General features: G+C 38.1%; 1 protein-coding gene across 1 annotated transcript; it reads left to right on the plus strand.

Annotated features, from left to right (window-relative positions):
* The first annotated feature begins 15379 nt into the window (after positions 1-15379).
* Positions 15380-19039, plus strand: LOC118227521 (protein app1-like). Its single transcript, XM_035418060.1, has 11 exons — positions 15380-15407; positions 15858-15925; positions 16100-16165; positions 16593-16667; positions 17183-17236; positions 17450-17518; positions 17825-17857; positions 17938-18003; positions 18143-18190; positions 18494-18601; positions 18723-19039. Exons 2-11 carry the CDS (start codon positions 15872-15874, stop codon positions 18738-18740), a joined length of 591 nt encoding a protein of 196 aa, XP_035273951.1. The 5' UTR covers positions 15380-15407; positions 15858-15871; the 3' UTR covers positions 18741-19039.
* The last annotated feature ends 169 nt before the right edge of the window (positions 19040-19208 follow it).

Genomic DNA, 19208 nt, shown 5'->3' on the forward strand with positions numbered 1-19208 from the left:
ATATTTTAAAAATAATCGGGTGCCTTTACACAGAAGGATTGTTTCATAGCCATGCTTTTTTTATTATTATTTTTTTTTTATGCATGATGAGAAATAACACTTTATCCATTGTTTCTCTAACCATTTTATTGAATTTTATTGAAACACTTAATTAAATGCACTTTATCACTTTTACAACTGTGACGGAAATGCACTTTATGTTATCCATAGGGAACATGAGCACATGTGAAAATATAAACTAGTAAGCAGCATATAGGATATATACGATTCAGTGACATTTATTAAATGCTTGAAGTAGGGACTAGACTGTGAGAATACAGTGACCCCATTCATAAGCTCAGTGCTTGTTTTCACGATGGGAACATGTGATCATTTTGTCCTGCTGAATCACCGGCGGTCCCATGTGTTTGGAGGATGGAACTGCAGGGTGTGGCCTGAAGCTAAGCTTGTGAAATGCATTGAGTTGCACAGGAAAGTTATTTTCACCATGTGAAATCTAAATATGGAAAATACTGCGAAGTGTTTGGCATTTGTACACTTTTCTGATTGATTTCAGTTAAATTGTTAACAAAAACACTTCCAGATGTATACTATACACAGGATAAGTACATATATCATGCTTTTTTTGGAAATATTTCAAAATGTAATAATGCTATGGTACTATACAAAAACAAATCAGAAATATATTATATTCAGAAAATATTATGGTAGATTAATAGTTAATAGTGTGCTTTTATACACTGACTATCTATCTATCTATACGTATATAATGTATATGTGTGTGTGTGTGTGTGTGTGGTATGGGTAATCAGTGACCATTGTTGCATGTTTTTATTACTAATCCTACTTATTAATTTAAGGATAGTGATTGGGCAAACGACAACTGAGATAAGCTTGTAGTCACTGCCTATTTTAACAAGACATGGGATCTTACAGTGGATCTGCCTTGGCCAAATCACAAATGAAGCACCCCTGACAGGACCTAAGGTAATAGGTATGACATTATTATCTACCGTCCAGATTCACCAATAATGGTGTACTAGTAGCAGAAAAGAGGAACTGTGTACTGAAAAATACATTTATTTGTCTTCAGCAGCCGGCAACACCATGCATTCTGTGGTATTTATTTTGCTCCTTTTCTTGGCTGTTTCTGGAGCTGTGAGTATTTTCACAGACTTTTGTGTGATTATTATTATTATTATTATTATTATTATTATTGTTGTTATTATTATTATTATTATTATTATTATTATTATTATTATTATTATTATTATTATTATTATTATTATTATTATTATTATTATTATTATTATTATTATTGACCATATCCTGTGGAAACTACAACAAATATAATCCTTTGGTTAATATTTGTTGTAGTTTCCACAGTCATGGAGTATTAAGTAGTAGTTGTAGTAGAACTAATGGAAGCAGCAACAGTTACACCAGTGACAGTAGCAAGAAGTAATATTAAAACTTGTGATAGATTTCATTGGGAAATTATACATAAGAATCACTCTAAAAAAATACTAATATCATTGGATATTTTAATTAAAACTGAAATATTTTCTGTTCAGGTTTCTGGGCACCAGCATAGTCGGAGCTATTCTGAAAGTGATGAGGTAATCACTTTTATTATTATTATTATTATTATAAGCATATGTTCAGATTTGTCAGTTAAAAAAATGGTTCATCACAAAGTAAGTGAAGTAGCCTTTACATGTATAGCATTTGACTCCTTTGTCACAGCCAATGTAAAGGTTTCAGGTTATCATCCATTTTTATGGGAACTCTGAACACCCATGCAACCAGACCTTTCGCATGTGCTCATTTTCTAACAGGTGCTGTACTTGTTTCCGTACCCTAAGTATTTCCGGTACCCTCCAGTTTTTGGCTTTCCCTTATGGCCCTTCTTCCCGGGAATGGTTCCACGGCCGGCCCCAGCACCGACGCCAACCACGACCACGACCCCCCGAGGAGATGGAAGATAGGAGCTCCGTGTGCAAAATGTTAGACTGAAAAAATGCAGCACTTGAATTAAATGCAATGCTTTAATGTTTAAACTATAGCAGTTGACTATGCAGCTAACTCACTTCATGTGGTTTCGTGGGTCTGGATTGGTTAATGTTTTCAAGGTGAAAAGCGTCTGACCTTTCTTCTCTCCCGGACCTGAGCGGCTTTTTCCAAACATAACCATGGCAACGAAATTTTCCTTTCGCTATAACAGTCCTGTGTGACATCTCTGATTTAGCAATGCACATCATACAATCAAGATACATTTTAGCCTCTGTATTTTTCAAATAACTATTTCTATATTTCCAAATAACTCACTGCAATATGTGGAAAAAAATGCAATAAATAAAATTAAACCTGAATACTGTTCTTCAGTGTTTCAATAAAACTATAAAGAAAATACAGAGATAATATGACACGGTAATGATATCATAAATGCATAAATATATAATACATTTTCTTCAGTATATGAAAACACACAAATTCTGGATATGAATTGCTCTCGTACTCTGTGTACACATAGGACAGTATATGTCTGCTAGAGCCTAATGCATTGAATGATTACTATTCATTAAAAGAAGTCTGGATTTGAAATGGTTGCACACAGAGGTTGCAACATTCTGCCAGATGCAAGTGGATAGGCTTTGACTGTGGATATTCCAGTAGCTCTGAGTTTTCTTTGGGTGGAGAGGACAAATATCACATGGGTCTACGATCCTGACGGATAATTACAGCTATGAGTAGGTGTTGTTCCCAGAGAACATGATTATTGGATTAAAGAAGATTACAAATGAGCTGGTACCTGTAGCTTAATCCCTGCTGAGGCGCTTGGAAAGCCAACAACAGTTATCCAGCAACATAACACTGATATTCAAGGAAAGTGACTGAGATATACTTGATTGCTCATCACACATACAATTCTACAGTAATACCAGGACTACAGTAATACCAGGACTGCATTTGGGTCTTTATATAAAAAAATGGTGCTCAAATTTTTTTTCAAATAATGCTTCATGATGTTTCTTTTTAAGTAAAAAATTAATGACAAACAATAATAATCTCCATTGTAAGTGTTATAAATAAATAAATGAATTTTTCCGAGACAGTTCATAAAACTACTTGTGGATTACTCCAATATCAAATTTCATGATAATTTCAAAGAAAAGATTTTGGCACAGAAAATATAAATCTCATAAAGCTGAAAAATAGGCAACACAAATTTGAGCCAGTTTTATATTTGTTTCTTGCTTGAAGTATTGAGTAGTTTCCTGAGGCATTTGAAGCTTGTTCAGCTGGTAAACACTGAACTGAAAACACTTAACATTTTGCTCATGCTGTAGCGACCTCTACTGGTATAAAAACAGTAGGATCCAAAATAATACATTTAAAAGGTGGCGTAGGATTATAAGGAATATTGTAGAATATCTACAGTAAATTTGTTTTAAATAAAATTGTCCTCAGTATTGATCACCACAAGCTCCTTATTTATTGTGATTTAACAGCAGTGATATTTCTTTGTTAACAATACCATTCCCATGCTAGAATTGGCATGAACCATTAATGTGGTTATCCCATATACTTATATGGGGTGTAATCGAGGTCCACATAAGAAGCTTGAGATTTGCAGCATTCAGTGAGCTCTATAATGTTTTGGTCAAAGACATATTATTTCTTGTTTTGGCTCTGTACTCCTCAATTCATAATCAAACAATTCACATGTGGTTGAAGTGTATATTCTCAGCTTTTATTAAAGGGCATTCATATACAGGGTTTCACCATGTAGAAACTACAGCACATTTTTACATAGTGTCCCAATTTCAAGGCACCATAATGTTTAGGACAAAAGGCATCACAGGTGTTCTGTATTAGTCTGGTGTGTTTAATTACTTTCTTAGTGCAGGTATAAGAGAGCTTTCAGTATCTATTCTTGATTCTAGGCTTTTGGTCGCCTTTGGAGTCCATTATTGGCATTTGTCAACATGAGGACTAGAGTTGCGCCAGTCATCAAGGAAGCAATTATGTGGCTGAGAAATAAGAAAAGGAAAAAAGAAAAGGTCAGCGACATAGGCCAATCCTTAGGCTTACCAAAATTGGAACAGCTGTTTGGAACATCATTACAAAGAGAGAACTGGTGAGTAAAGGGCCAAGGAAGACCTCTAAATTTAATAACTGAAGAAAATGAAGAAAAACCCTGTCCAGCAGATCAGAAACACTCTTCAGGAAGCAGGCATGGATGTGTCAGTGACAAATGTCCACAGACGACTTCAGAAACAGAAATACAGAGGCTACACCACAAACCATTTGTTAGCTACAAAAACAGGATGGCAAGCTTACAGTATATAAAAGGTCATGCGGACAGAAGAGAAGAGATTTATTTGTATCAGAGTGATGGCAAGAGCAAAGCATGGATGCCAAAATGAATTGCACATGATCAAAATCACCCCCCCCTCATTTGTGAAACATAGTGGTGAGGGTGCTGTGAGCTACCAAACAACTATACAAAAAACACAATGCACAACCTAAACACTCCTAAAAGAGTGGAAATGCATAGTGGTGCATAGTGAAACTTTAACTACAAGTGAAAACATATGACACAATGTCACAGGCAGGGGGTGCTGTACAGCCAGGCTACCAGGAGAGGCTCAATTCAGTCTCTGTTACACAGGCCTCAGACGAGGTAAAAGTAAAACGAGGCTAGCTTCAGCTCCACTGAGAGATCTGTCTAGCTGCCGGGGTGGAGTCAAAGTGCTGATTTAGGGCTTGGTTTCTCCCGACAATATCCTAACTTTATCCGTTGTAAGCCAACAGGCAAAACATATAATTTGTCTCCCTGTTTGACCCATGCTTTCTCTCAGAATGCCAAATTTAGTGTGTGTGTGTGCAAGCGTTTGTGTGTGTGTGTGTGTGTGCGTGTGTGTGTGTGGCCTTGCTCGTCACTACAACTAACTGTCCATTTGGGAGAGCACAGAAAGTTGTGCCCTCTCATCCGAAACATGTGATGCAGCTTCACTCTGCAGTCCACTGGTTAAAGCTCACAATGAGTCACAAGAGGACACTTCATGTTCGGCTAATACAGGCAGTCTAGGGCCATCATATTGACAAGATGGGGTAGCCAATCAGACGCGAGCGTACCGCTGACTGATCTCTCTGTCCCCAGAAGACACTACGGCCATTCCTGTGCCACTCTGTAGGACTGCCAGTCTCAGCTGCCAGACTCCTCTGTTCAGCATCAAGGGACAAATGTTTATTTTCAGGTGTTCAGATAGGTCCCAAATCTTTCTTGCCTTTTGAATTCTGACACAGTACATGTAGTACAAGGTTTCTAATACTTCATTGTTTCCAAAAAAAATCCTCTCTTTAATTCCAATTTTTATAATAATGCCTTGATACCTATTCTATGATTTACTTATTTTTTAAGTGTGATCAGTCTTTGTACAGCAGTTTTTGTGAAGTAGCCTAAATCATACTCCTAAATCCTAAACTTATTCTCAAAAACATTTATTTTGTATGTCCCATTTTAGGTTTTTTACAGTTGTGACTAAAGGGTATTCTCCTCATTATTAATTGCTCCAACAAATTACCAGCATGCTAGAACCTTAATTAGAGCCTGTTAAACTAATAGTGATGCTTAGAGAGATGCTTTTTTGGACAATTAACAGTTTGTCGAGGGACTCTAGGGACAAGCTTGAAAGGAACACATCTTCCTTGTCATATTTCTGTTCATGATTAGACATCTAAGTGTTTGTATTGGTTTATGTCTTTCACGTTTACAATAAGAACTTTGTTGATAGTATATTGCTTGACATGATGAAGCGTGCAAATTTGATATGACATGGAAAGCCAACCTGCACTGTAAGGATTTTGTGCCCCCCTCCAATTACAAACAAGAGAGGACTTTCCCACCCCATGAGGCAGATAATTACAGTTTACAACAGTTTCACTCTGGGTCAGGAGGAAATGACATAATCTCTTTCTTAAGGGGGATACCACTCGACCTCTATCAGATCTAACAAGTAATAGTGTCTATTTTTATTATGCAGTGTTGTAGCAAGTTTAAATCTGTGATGGATTGACAACCAATCCAGGGCCTATTTCTGCGTCCACTCACTACAATATGGGATAGGCTACACCCCCACACCCTCCCCCCATAACCCTGGCCTAGAATACGTGGTTTAAAAAATGGATAGATGGATGAATGGAGGGAAGATTGGATAGTATACCGAAGGACATTAAAAAGCTAAGAGCAAGACAGACAGACATTACATGCCAAGTTTTTTTTTTTTCAGAATGTATGGAGGGAAAGTAAAATAGTTCCATAGCATCAGCAGGTTTGTATATTACATGTGTCATGTTTTTCACCTCTTCTACTTCAATGCTGAGATGAGAGCATGTGATAATTTTCTTGTGTAAATGAATTTTACAAAAACCTGTCTGAATAAATTTATGGGTGTATCTCACACAACCTTGATTACAGCATCATTTATAAGATTGTGAAATCACGTTTTTGTGTCTGCACTTTTCCAGCTGTTTCATTGCTTACTGTGCAGTTCAACCTTGCTGTGCTACTCTCTCCAGGCCGAGCTGAGATCACCACACTAGCTCCACTGAATCATTACCACAACATCCTGGCACCGCCACACATGACAAGAGGCATTACTTCAGTGTTCAAAATTAATATTTGTTTCACTTTTTTTTCAGACGCCAGTGTTGCAACGGGGCAGGAGTACAATTAAAGGCAATCAGCGGTCGTCTGGGGTGCATCGGGCACATTTTCCCCAACGTAGCAGGAAATGCCTGTGATCTCCTAGCTGATTGGCTCCTTCGATTGAAGGAGAGCATTTAAGTACATTCAAGTTTTCTGCTCCTCTCATCTGTAGAAGAAGATTTCTCAAAGACACCAAGCTGATCACCCTCACTCTTTCAGGACTTCGTATTGTCCACATAATAAGGTAAATGAAAACTGTGTTTTTGCTTACATAATTAAGTAGCAGATTGCTTTGGAATGTAGCAGGTTACTTTGGGATGCTACACATTTAAAGTGTGTCTTGTGTATCTGTCCTTGTAATTAAATTCATTTTGTGAATTGACATAACTGAAAACAGAATAGATCTCAAACCTGACTGGAACAGTCACAGATTATTGAATCACATCAGTGAATTACATTACATCAAAAATATGCATTCAATAGAACTGAAACAGGTAAATGTGCTATTGCGAGGTGTTATTTTAATTAAAACCAAAAACATACCTTTTCTTTAGGTGGGAAATGAGAGTGGCAATCGTTTTCCTGTGTCTCCTGGTCACAGTCTGTGGGGGTCCCGTGAGTATATATATATATATATTTTTTTTCTGAATGCAAATTGAATGGAATTGTATCACTGACCAATGGTGAAACATGGTGTTTACTTGTGCTTCAGGTGCATAGACTGTCCCTACATCACATTCTCCAACAGGCCCAACAGCATCAACAGAGACATCAGTCTGAAAGCAGTCCCAACCAAGAGGTAACCCTGAACCCCTGTCCCACAGCCTACACCCCACGCTCCCAAATTGGGAAACTTCTTGAGCTTTATGATTTGCATCAGTCAATGCAATAAAATAAAACTCCCTGAATTTTACAATGGGATGTTGATGTCCTTTAAACTTAAATGCTTTCTATACTATAGAGCACATCTCTGTTTTTATCTGTTTGCAACATTCAGTACATTGCTAGAATTTGTCAACGACTATTTTATATTTTTTTAAAAATATATTTCAATGCCTTGTCTGCAGTGTATTATATCAGCAATAAATACAAATGATTTATCTCTTTTCATTCATCTTTCATTTTTAGGCACTGCAAGAGTTGGCACATGTCAGACATATTTTGGAACAGTATGCCAAGGTAGTTGCAGTTTTAATGAACACTATTCCCATTTTTATTTTTATTCTTATTACAAAGCTGGCTCCTTGTTCTTATGAAAGTATAAAGGCAGGCACAAGGCAGGTCTTGAGTTTGAGATCACGCATGTATTTATTTAACACCTCTATCTGGTCTGCTTAACCACAGGTGTTCCCTCCTGTGAATACTCCTGCGGTCCAACTCCAAAACCATCAGCTGAACATCCCCCAGCTTGCATTGCCCTCAGGAACCCCCCTAGAGTCACCCCCACAGGTCCCCCCCACTGCGGTGTGGAGACCTGATCAGCAGGTAGGTGTGATGTCTCCAAGTTACATTTCCTCACTTTCATACTCACCCAGTCACACACATACGGTACAGCAGTAAAAATACATTTGTAAAGACAGACTCGTGCTTCAACCTCTGGCGTTTTTTACGCTCAAGAGTACAGAAATTAGTATAGTACATGACATACAGTACAGTGCAGTATAGTACTGTAGAGCAGAGTAGAGTATGAGTACAGCTATCCTACTAAACTAAAATAAAATGCCCAGGTGTTCATTTCCAAATATCTGTGACTTTTGATTTTTTTTTTTTTTTTCAGAAAACAAACAAATGCATTTCAGTAGTCAATCAATTAGTAATATATAATCAATTCGAACTAAGTATATTTACATTTCATGACAACGTGTGCGATTTCCACAGTGGGCAATTGTTCCTCAGTCCTCCGTTTCTGTCTTTGTGGTGCGTGGGAGCAGGTGGTTCCCGAGGCAGTTTCGGTCCAGCCAATGACACAGGCCCCGGAGCTGGGAACCGAAGCAGCAGGGCCGGCCGCGCCAAATGAACAGCAGCCTCAGGTCGAGCCTCTGGTCCTGGGGCCGGTGCAGCCCAACACCTGGGCCCCGCAGCCAGGGGTTCCCTTCCTGCTGCCTCTCCCGCCCAACACGCAGGGAACCCAGCCCACGGACCAGCCGGCCCTCCCAGCACAGTTCCCACAGGTGGCGCTCACCTTTCCTCTTTTTGGTTTTGCTCTTTCTTCACCCTTCTTGAGTTATTACTCGTGTTTATTTGCCATTTGTTGATTCTTCATGTGTGAATTCTGAAGTTCTAGTGCACGGTCCTTAACCCAGCACAAATAATGTTCTGCGTCTGTGGATGTGGGGGTGTGCGGGGTTCACTGAAGTCCTGGGGGGTCCCGTGAACCCCATCTTGATCTTCCATAAACATTCACTTTTTTCTTGTCCTTGAATTATTCATGCACAACTACATTATCTCTGAAAGATGTCTTGTTCATACGGTTTGACAGATGTTCCCATCTTATGGGTTCCTTCCCATGTTCCCATCACAAACCGGGACCCAGCAGGTAGGATTCCTCTTCACAAATGCGCCGTGTGTGGTCTGATCTTGTGCCTTTGTAATTTCGTCTGACCTATTGTTTTATTAAGGGTGTCTGATTTGTTGAGCAATTTGAGTGAGCAAATTTGTCTAAATGTGTCATGATACATTGTTTTGTGATAACATACAGACATTTGGGGAATATTTTACACACGTCTGTGGCGTTTCCTAGGTGTACTGTATGTCATTGTTTGAGAAGATTTATGCTCTAATGGTCAGAATAGAAATTAATGTTGAATCAAATATTTTCAATGAGTATATATACAACATTACAGCAACTGCTCATAACAGTGCGTTGCACTTATTTCCTAAATGTTTCAAATGAGATCATGTTATGCTTCTTTATAATTGCATTTGCTGTTTTTGTTAGTTCCCTGGTTACGGAATGCCTGTGTTCTTCCCGAATGGCTACCCGCAGCTGTCTGTGCACCCTGCAGAGGCTGATCAGACTGTGCAAACTGGGCAACCAGTACAGCCTGTGCAGCCTGTGCTACCTGCACAGCCCGCAGTGCCTGGACAGCAACAGGTAGAAAACAGCTTTATGTATGTGTGTGTCTGTGTGTGTGTGTGTTTGTACTGTACATACAGTATGCGCTGAACAAGTAAACTGCAAGCTAAAATTTTAGTTTCTATTTGGCTCATGAATAGAACTCACTGTCTTTTTAATATAATCATATTTCTGATTTGAAACAGTAATTTTGTAATGTTGGACTGTTGAATTTTGTACTATGAATCATTCTCCGTTGTGTCTTATTTTTTTAGATTCCTCAGATCTTCTACATGATCCAGCAGCCAATGGTAAATAGGGTAGGAATTTGAAACCTCTTTAATGCCTACTATTAAGCTTTAGCAATGTAATGTATATAGAGTACTGTATGTTGGTGCTGATGCTATCCATTGTATCTGCACGTCACTTTTAGGTTGGACCTTTTGGAAGTGCAAGCTCTGAGGAGTTACAGGTGATTATGAAACAGGAGCTTCAGCTTCAGTTTTAGAATTATCTTCTAAAGCAGCAGAACAGCTTTAATACTGAATTGGTTGTTAAACAGGAGCGCACGGTGTGTGACTTAAGACCGGTGGACTGAGGAATGTGCCTGTCTCTGTTTGTGTAGCAGGCTACTGGAGCCATGGGTGGATTTGGGATGTTCCTGCCTGGTTTCGGAAGTGGCATATCCAACCCCGGAGGACTCCCTGCCGGGCAGGGCGTGGACCCGGGTGCCAAGGCAGACCCAGCGCTGGCTGAGGTCCCTCCCACGTCTGGGGCCCCCCTCTTGTCTGCCCCCCAACCTGCGGGTCCAGAGACCACACTGTCTAAAGACCCAGCTGCGGGCCTGAACGCTGGCAAATCCACCGCCCAATCAAATCTCCCCCAGCCGGGCCTGACCACCGGCTCTGAACCCGCAGTCCTGCCCGTGATGTCATCGCCAGCCAATAACCCCAATGCCCGGTCTGTGGCAGGAGCAGAAACTGACTTATACCCTTGAGAGAGCTGGTCTCTCACACATTGAGGCCAAATTTCACAGACAGGTTGAGGCTAGCCCGAGACTAAATTCAATTCTCAATGGAGAATCTCCATACAAAACTCAATGTAGTCCAGGACAAAGCTTAATCTATGTCTGTGAACCTGGTCCTGAGTTTTCATTTCATATGCACCCAGCAATTAGTGCAGAAAATGTCATGTGAGCAAGGTGTAACTTCACGTGTTTTGTATTTCTTTATATTCAAAAGTATATTTTGTTCTGTGTTAACCATGCCTTTTTGTTTCATCTGCAATACTTGTACAGGTATGGTACCTTTACAATGTTAAAATCAATTACATTGATGAAAAAAAAAAGCCTTCTATTTTTAAAAGATTTGTGTACCCCCAGATTTTATTTAGTTATATCTGTTTAAATTGTATTGTTGGAATCATATAAACTTTTTGCAGTTTGCTACGACTTGACGTTTAACTAATGATACCATGTGTGCATTTAAACAGTATCCATTTGCCTTAATACACCTTTGGAACAGTAATTTAACATTTCCTCTAACAATTCAATTCATGCAAACACCAAGACCTCTAATTTTCATAAAACAAACTTATTGTTATCCACAAAATTATGAACTGCCATTCTGAAGCCACACAGCCTAATGAAACTAATAAAACAGTTTAAAATTGATTATAGACATTATACACGTAGACACCATAGTGTCTTTATTCAATTTAGAATACATTTTATATGAGTATTTTTGAGGATTTGTTGGGTCACTTTTAAGGGAAAGGGAAGTTTTTTTGTTTTGTTTTGTTTTGTTTGTAATTTTCAAAGTTATTATGACCACTGTTGTTTGCAGTTCATTAAATTACCAAAGAAAAACATTCACATGGTGTTGTTCCATTACTTTTGGCTAATGTACCCTTTTTTGTTGAATCATGTTTCTCTTTTGGAAAGTTGTCTTTATTAGAAGTGGGTGACATGATTTGCCAAATGCAATGATATGCAGAGGGATCATCTAGTCTCACCTTGGTGATTTAGGTTTTGAAAGGCCCTTGTGGGGATGAGTGTTTCTCGGCTTAAGAGGTAACTGGAACGCATTAACAATTGACACTGAAGGTGCTACATTTAAGGACCGTCGTATATTTTGCCAGACACTTACTGCACATACAGTCATTTAAATGACACCCATTAAACTTCTCAGTGAAGAAAATGTTCCGTAGGGGTAGTGGGAGCGTGTGTGAAAGTCCTTTCTTCAGGGGCCAATTTTCTGGAAAATAAACACCTAACAGTCACTATGACTCTGCTAAAAAAGTATCATTCGTATACACAGTGAATGGCAATAGGTGGTAGGCAAGTGTAGATGTTCATCATTATCTGCATTATGGGACTTATGAAATCCAGACATGAGCTTGACTTATTCATTATTCAATGGTCCATTTGCAGGGCTTTAAGATGGCTGCAGACAATTTGTCTACAGGGTGGAAGTCAATCTTTGGCACCTGAAGCCATAACACAAAACAATGACGAATCACAACATTGACAATTCAGCCGGGCGCAGAACAGAAAATGGAGGAAATTCACAAAGAATGACACACACAAAAATAAATAAATAAATACATAAATGAACCCTCACAAGGTTATAATTGAATGGGATAGTTAAAAAAAAAAAAAGTTATCATACAAATGAGCATAACCTGAATTGGTTACGAAAAAGGTACCTTTCTATATAAATATTATATGTTTATAATTTATGTACGGCACTGGATAAAAGCATCTGCTAAATGTCTGAGCGATTTACAGAATGCAGTACAAAGTACAGTATATTTATTGCAAAAGCTGTCCCTTCATCTGCCAGAGATTAATATTTTGATATATTTAAGTCCTTTCAGATATTGATCATGTATGACTATTCATTTTTGGCTGACTATGCTTTCTTATAAAATAATATAATACAGTATGTTCCAGTCCATAACTGTTAAGTGCATGATTTGTGATGGAGTAGCAAATTTAAAGTTGAAAGTAACAATATTTATTGCTGGCTCAGTGGTGATTCAAGGTTTCCTGCTTTGAAGTAAATAAACCCAAACCTAATGACAGGCAGTGCAGTTCACAGCTTTCAATTTTTCCTTTGCAATCATCACATCTCTTCTGGAAACTGCATTTGACATTATGGTTTTGTCATGTAATTATAGAATTGTTCTTTTAAGAACAATTAGGCACACTTTCCCCTCGACTAGCACTCCTTAAGTATACCATTAGCTGGAAATGTAAACAGATAAAAAGGGTAAAAAAGCTTCAACCTAATTAAGGCCTTGAAAAGCATATTTCTAGTATATTATTATCCCAATGAGAAATTGACCACAGTCATTTCCCCATGCATAGGGGTATGAATGGAAATGTCCAATCACCAGAAAATTCCATGAGTAATGGCATGATAATGGTACTTCCTGTATTTGGGCTGACATTGCACCCCATATGCCTATTTCTATTCACTGACATCTTCAATGCATTCATTTATGTTTGCATTTATGAACATGTATACAATGCTTATTAAGGCAATATGCAATGCTTTTCAGGGAGCTATTATGAATGACCATTCCAAGAAAGTGGCACCAGAAATACATGGTAAACATCTATCGTAATGTGGAATTATTTACAGCACAGTATGCAGACGGACTTTGTATCCATGCAACTATTAAAGTAGAACCAGTGTAATTGTACAGTCTCATGGCCTGCGCTTGCTTTTGACCAAGGCTGAGAAATTCCAGCCCTGGAGGGCTGCAGTTTGGCTGCTTTGCCATCTACTCCAACAATAAATATTTAATATGAATCAATTATTTATTAATCAGATGGACAGCTGGCCCACTGAGTGTTCGACGCGAATGGTAATTACAGAAATGGGGCAGTTCCCCACACTGTTTTTCACCGAACACTCAAGATGCTTCCTGCCAGTGGATTCATCAAGCATGACATTCCCAAACCCTTAGAGAAAATGTGTATCACGATCGTGTGTGCCTTTTCTGTCTACCAGCCCAGTCTACACATCATACTGGGTAGAATGAGGGTGTGTTCATATACTGTATCAATTTTGCGAAGTGGCAATAGACTGTATATATATATATATATATATATATTACACTTTATTTATTTTTTTATTTTTTTTAACCTTTATTTAACCAGGAGAGGCTGACTGAGATTCATAATCTCATTTTCAAGAGCGACCAATGGCAACATATTGTGGAGTGTTGCATTTTTTTTTTCCTAATTTTGAAAATATTTTATTTTGACACTTTGACAGTGCATTCCATTTCTGTAAGTGTGTTTTAACCTGAAGCCTGTGAGGTGATTTTCCAGGTTCTACCCTTCTCAGATTCAACCCACGGCTTTGTTATATATCACCTATTCATCCAGAAGGATACAATAACCTACAGTATGTACAAGTCACCCAGGATGAAATAAATACATTTAATGCAATGTCACCGTCCTCGCCATCCACAGTACTACCCCTTTGGCTCTGGACCCACATCTCCTGTGGCCCCTGTGGCCCCTGTGGCCCCTGCAGCTTATGTGGCCCTCACATTTCAGGTGGCCCCTGTAAATCCTGTTCTTTAAAACAAATCGCACACTGAAAGGTAAGATCGCATTTATCAAATATGGTCCAATCGCCAAAATATAGTGATTTCTTATTTTAGAATGTAAATTCATCCCTGATAAGGTTTGGTTCTTGTAGCTTCTTGCCCTACAAATGTGTGTTGGAGAGACAGTGAGTTGGCTAGACTAACCAACCACAGAGAACCCATAATCAGAGATGCCTGTGTCATCCCAGGTGGGCCTACCTGAAGGAGACAATGACGACACCGAGGATGACTGGAGAAAGTCTGCTCTTCAGTCCTGGTGTGTGTATGATTAGCGGTGTCCACTTTCAATGCTGAATGTGCTAGACATACTTAGTGCATATGTACCAATATCCCGAAAATACATTATGTGGTGTACTGATACCTGATCCTATTTCTTTTCAAGGACTTAGGAAGAAAGAAATGTCTCATCAACACCAAATTGTGCTTCTGATCTACACATTTATCCAAGTACTGACACATATGTAGGCGCATGCATGCACACACACACATACACACACACAAGCACACACACATGCGCAACCATATACAAAACTACAAAAGGTCACATACAGGGCACATACAAAAGATAATCAACCTAAATGTGCAACGTGTATATATACAATGGGCAGCACTGTAAACAGATTCAGTGAAAGATGAAAGAGGAAAGACTCAAAAGCCACAGAATTATGTGCTAGAGACTTCACATCTATGAATTCATTCACTATATGAAGACAAGCTCAATAATTTCCCTGATTTGTGGAAACTTGCAGAGTGCTGTGCTATGCAGAATGGCAGACTGTGCAATCAGAAATACCCTGCAGTTAAAAGAGATTACATGTTTTACCATGGGGTCATTTTCCAAAGCCCCGGACGAAACAATTGACTTACCTGTCTGGTGACGCCAATGCAGTTCATCCACTTCTGATTGGCTGCCTGTTCAAACCCAAACTGTTTAAAAGTGCGACTACTGATTGCTTACCTCAAACTTGCTTCACATGCTTCAAGACCCTGTGCTTCGTGGTGTCAGGAAAGGTGATATGGCTTTAAATTTCTACCCATTTTCCTCTCTATTCTGCCTGTGGTTTGACTAGGTGTTTCTGAGATCTGCATGGATACATTCAATATTGATATAAGTCTGTGAGCTGTAAAAGTACCTTCCAGGTCAGCTGAATTACAAACAGACTGATGCTTGGAAAAGAGAGCCATGGTTCATTCACCATTAAAAAAGGATGCACACTACTTATTTGTATTGGAAATAAGATGGAAATATTTATGTAGGCTTTCCTACACAGTGAATTATTGAGAGAATAAAAGATATTCTCTCATGCAAGGGGTTGTTTCATGTATATCGTGATACTGGCCCATTACTACTACCCATTGTTATACCATCTAACCTGTGACCTGTTATGATATTAAGGTTGTTGTTGCAAATGATGAACAGGGTACATTTCACTCATTAACTTACGCATTTTAATCTTTCAGAATTTGCTGTAACAATGAAGACTGCGATTGCATGCCTGTGCTTCGCGAGCACAATATGTGCTGCGCCAGTAAGTCCTAAAATGCTACTAAAATAAAATCACACACACACACACACAAAAAAAACATGCACAATATGGACATTATTACATTATATACATCATTTTGATATCTCTGCATCAGTGGATGTGTTCTTAAATTGTGCGTGCCTCTCAGACACTGACTGATGCAAAAATTGTTCACAGATGACATCCCTCTATGATTACCTGCCCCAGATTGGGGTTCCACGGCAGCCGAGTCAGCCTCCACAGGTAAGTGATGAGCTCAGCATTACAGCATAAGGTTCATGTTGTGCAAAAGCACAATCAGGAACATGGTAAAAGGTGCATAGTATGCAAAACAGAATGAAATCCAACTCTATAACACGTTAAATGAATATTACATTGGCAAGTTGATTTAACATTTCACAATCATTAAGGATTATTCTTAGTATTCTGAGCAGTGTATTTAGATTGGTAGAAGAGGATAAAACATGCATAAAACATGCAAATTTTATCCTTGAATAAGAACTATTGAGTTGTTTTATATGACAGAAGTAGCAAAAAGTTGGACACACTCTTGAATTAAAGAGAAGTACATGGCACTATTATGGGATTATAGAACATTATTTGTTATGGATATAATAATGTACGGTAGATGCTGATGTTATACTGATTCATATCTTGTTTTTATTTTCAGAGGACTACCAACTATGTGGCACCAGCTCCACCAGCCCAACAACCAGGAATGGCAGCCCCAATCAGCATGGAAATAGTATGTCCTCTTCATTTTACTCCGCTGGTCTCTATATCAGATTGAACTCAGAGAGAAGTGCTGCTATGACAGCCATCAACCACACACGACCACAATCTGAGTCAATGATAATCTGTGTCAATCACTGTCATTAGTGTCATTAGTGCTTTAGATCCATTTAGACACATTGTAAGGCTTGACTTAATTTAGCCATTGTCATGAAATTTGCAGAACAAATTTCAATATATATTGTTTCTACTTACTTTTTTCACTTCATTTTTGAAGTGAAAAAAAAACATATTGCATACATAACAACACAAAGGACTGATTACTTATTCTCTATTGTTTTCAATGATAAGTATACATCATATATCATAGAGTTAGACTGAACTATTCCAATAGCTTTTGAATTTGGAAAAACATCAGACAATGTGAAGTCATTTATTGGCAGAGGAAGAAAGCGCAGTTGCAGAGGTTTCTGTTTGTGATTGTGCATGTTGATTCTAAGATTTATTTATTTATTTATTTTTTTACAGGTATTTCCTCCAAGATTTCCTTCTCAGGTCACAGGGGGGCAGCAGACTGGATCAGTGAGTGGTGCAATGCTGTTGGTCTTTAAATATCTATCTTGGTATTTTCCTGAATAGTTCAAAGTTATAATCTAAAGGCCATGTAAAAACTAAAAATACTTTAAACATGTATATACACTGCTGTATCTCTAATCTCAATAAGGAATTGCTAAAGTTAATCCAAATAAGATCAATTTTACTTTAAATTTGTAAATTTTACTTTAAATTTGACAGGCATTCCCTTCACAAGCATTTATCAAATATAAGATCCCAAAGGTTCCTGGGAGACAGAGCATGGAAATTGTGAGTTGGCAAATTATTATTATTATTATTATTATTTTCTAGTATCTATATTAATTTGTTTATTTATTTAGGACGGGCTCGGTTTATGTCTTAAGGGTTCTTTCTCTCCTGAAAAGAGACTTTTCTGTATGGATGTAGATCCAATGCATGAATTTCTGGGAGAAAGCTATTGTATTTAATTCAGAATGTTTCTAAACATATCTTTTTATGTGGCATTCCATTGATTATTCACATTAAGGAAATAGTCCTCTTTCCTTTTTCATCATGAGGGGTTCATGATGGCTATTTTTGTCTTTCTTATTTCAGTTCTACCCATACGATTTGATACAGCAACAGCAGGTAACCTCAATGAATTCATTTTATTTTAAGGTTAAACACATTTCACTTTGAGATTCTAAATATTTTTAATGCATTTTCAGATGTTGCCAAATGTTCCCCAGATGCCCGCCATACCAAATATTCCACAATTCCCTCAAATTCCAAATGTGAGATCAAAATTTATTTCATTGAGCATATTCCACATTTTTGTATGTATACAGCAGATATGTCTGTTGAGGTGCATCGGAAATAATGATGTGAATATCTGTAAATATTTCTGTTGACTAATTTTTAATTCTTTTGTAGCTTTTTCCATATGGATTCCTGCCACCAACAGGACCTCAACAGAACAATGTGAGAAATTTAACTGCATGCATGATTGCGTTATACAGTCATTGATAATCTGCAGCTTCAAAATATTTTGTTTCTACTTAAATTTCAGGGGACATAAGGAACATTTGGTCCTTTATTTAAACTGTACAACAGAATAAGTACTGCCATTGCACCATATTATAATACTGACATATATGCATGCAACTATTGATTGTAATTTTTAAGGATAATAACATTTTTCAAGGAAATATGGATTTTTTATGTTTTTATCCAGCCCTGCACTGCTCAATATTCAGTTTTAAAAGTAGCATCTTTTCCTTGCAGATGTTCCCGAGTTTTGGAGTCCAACAGCAGTTGCCCCAGGAACCTGTTCAAGCACAGCAGCCAGCACAGTCAAGCCAGCCAGCACAGCCTGCTCAGGCCGGCCTTAATGTAAGCTTTGCATTTTTTTCTTTTTGCGGTCTTCTACTTGTCTCTTGCTTCAACAAAATGGAGTACTCAGAAGAACTAAATTTCTGTAATCTCTGAAACATTGTTTCGTCTTTTTTTACAGGGTCCAGCAGCACCTTAGGGCATACATTCCACAGGAGTCAATGCAGTGCTATGAAACACTATGAGCCATAACGAATGCTAACCAAGACGACTGCTTCTGTAACCTTCTAATGAACTGTAATTTTCACCTACATGTATAATCCTGTCTCTCCACAAACAAAACAAGAAGCATGGGTGATAATGCTAATTTTTGTGACTCTCTGTTGTTTTGTTTTAAAAAAATTCCTTGGTGGTCAAAGTCACAGCTTCACACAACAGCTTTGGTGTGCATGTCATGCTTGCCATGTGTTCAGAACCGTATTCCACAGTATCTCTGCACAGAGTAGTCTATATATTTTCTCTGTAGGTATCCAGAACATGTCCTTCCGTGAATAAGATCTCAGTTCTTCAGGAAAATGTTGTGTGTATTCATGTGACCATGGACATTTAATTATATATACGGTATGCTGTATGCCATTGATGGCACTGTATTGCAATAAGAATTTGA

This window comes from Anguilla anguilla, chromosome 5 (genome assembly GCF_013347855.1).
Source record: "Anguilla anguilla isolate fAngAng1 chromosome 5, fAngAng1.pri, whole genome shotgun sequence".
Taxonomy (NCBI): domain Eukaryota; kingdom Metazoa; phylum Chordata; class Actinopteri; order Anguilliformes; family Anguillidae; genus Anguilla; species Anguilla anguilla.

Bases quoted from the DNA above. Each gene is read 5' to 3' on its own strand.
- LOC118227521 (XM_035418060.1), top strand. From the start codon at position 15,872: ATGAAGACTGCGATTGCATGCCTGTGCTTCGCGAGCACAATATGTGCT. The intron at 15,926-16,099 runs GTAAGTCCTAAA...AATTGTTCACAG, and splicing joins GCACAATATGTGCTGCGCCA to ATGACATCCCTCTATGATTA. The intron at 18,004-18,142 runs GTGAGATCAAAA...ATTCTTTTGTAG, and splicing joins AATTCCCTCAAATTCCAAAT to CTTTTTCCATATGGATTCCT.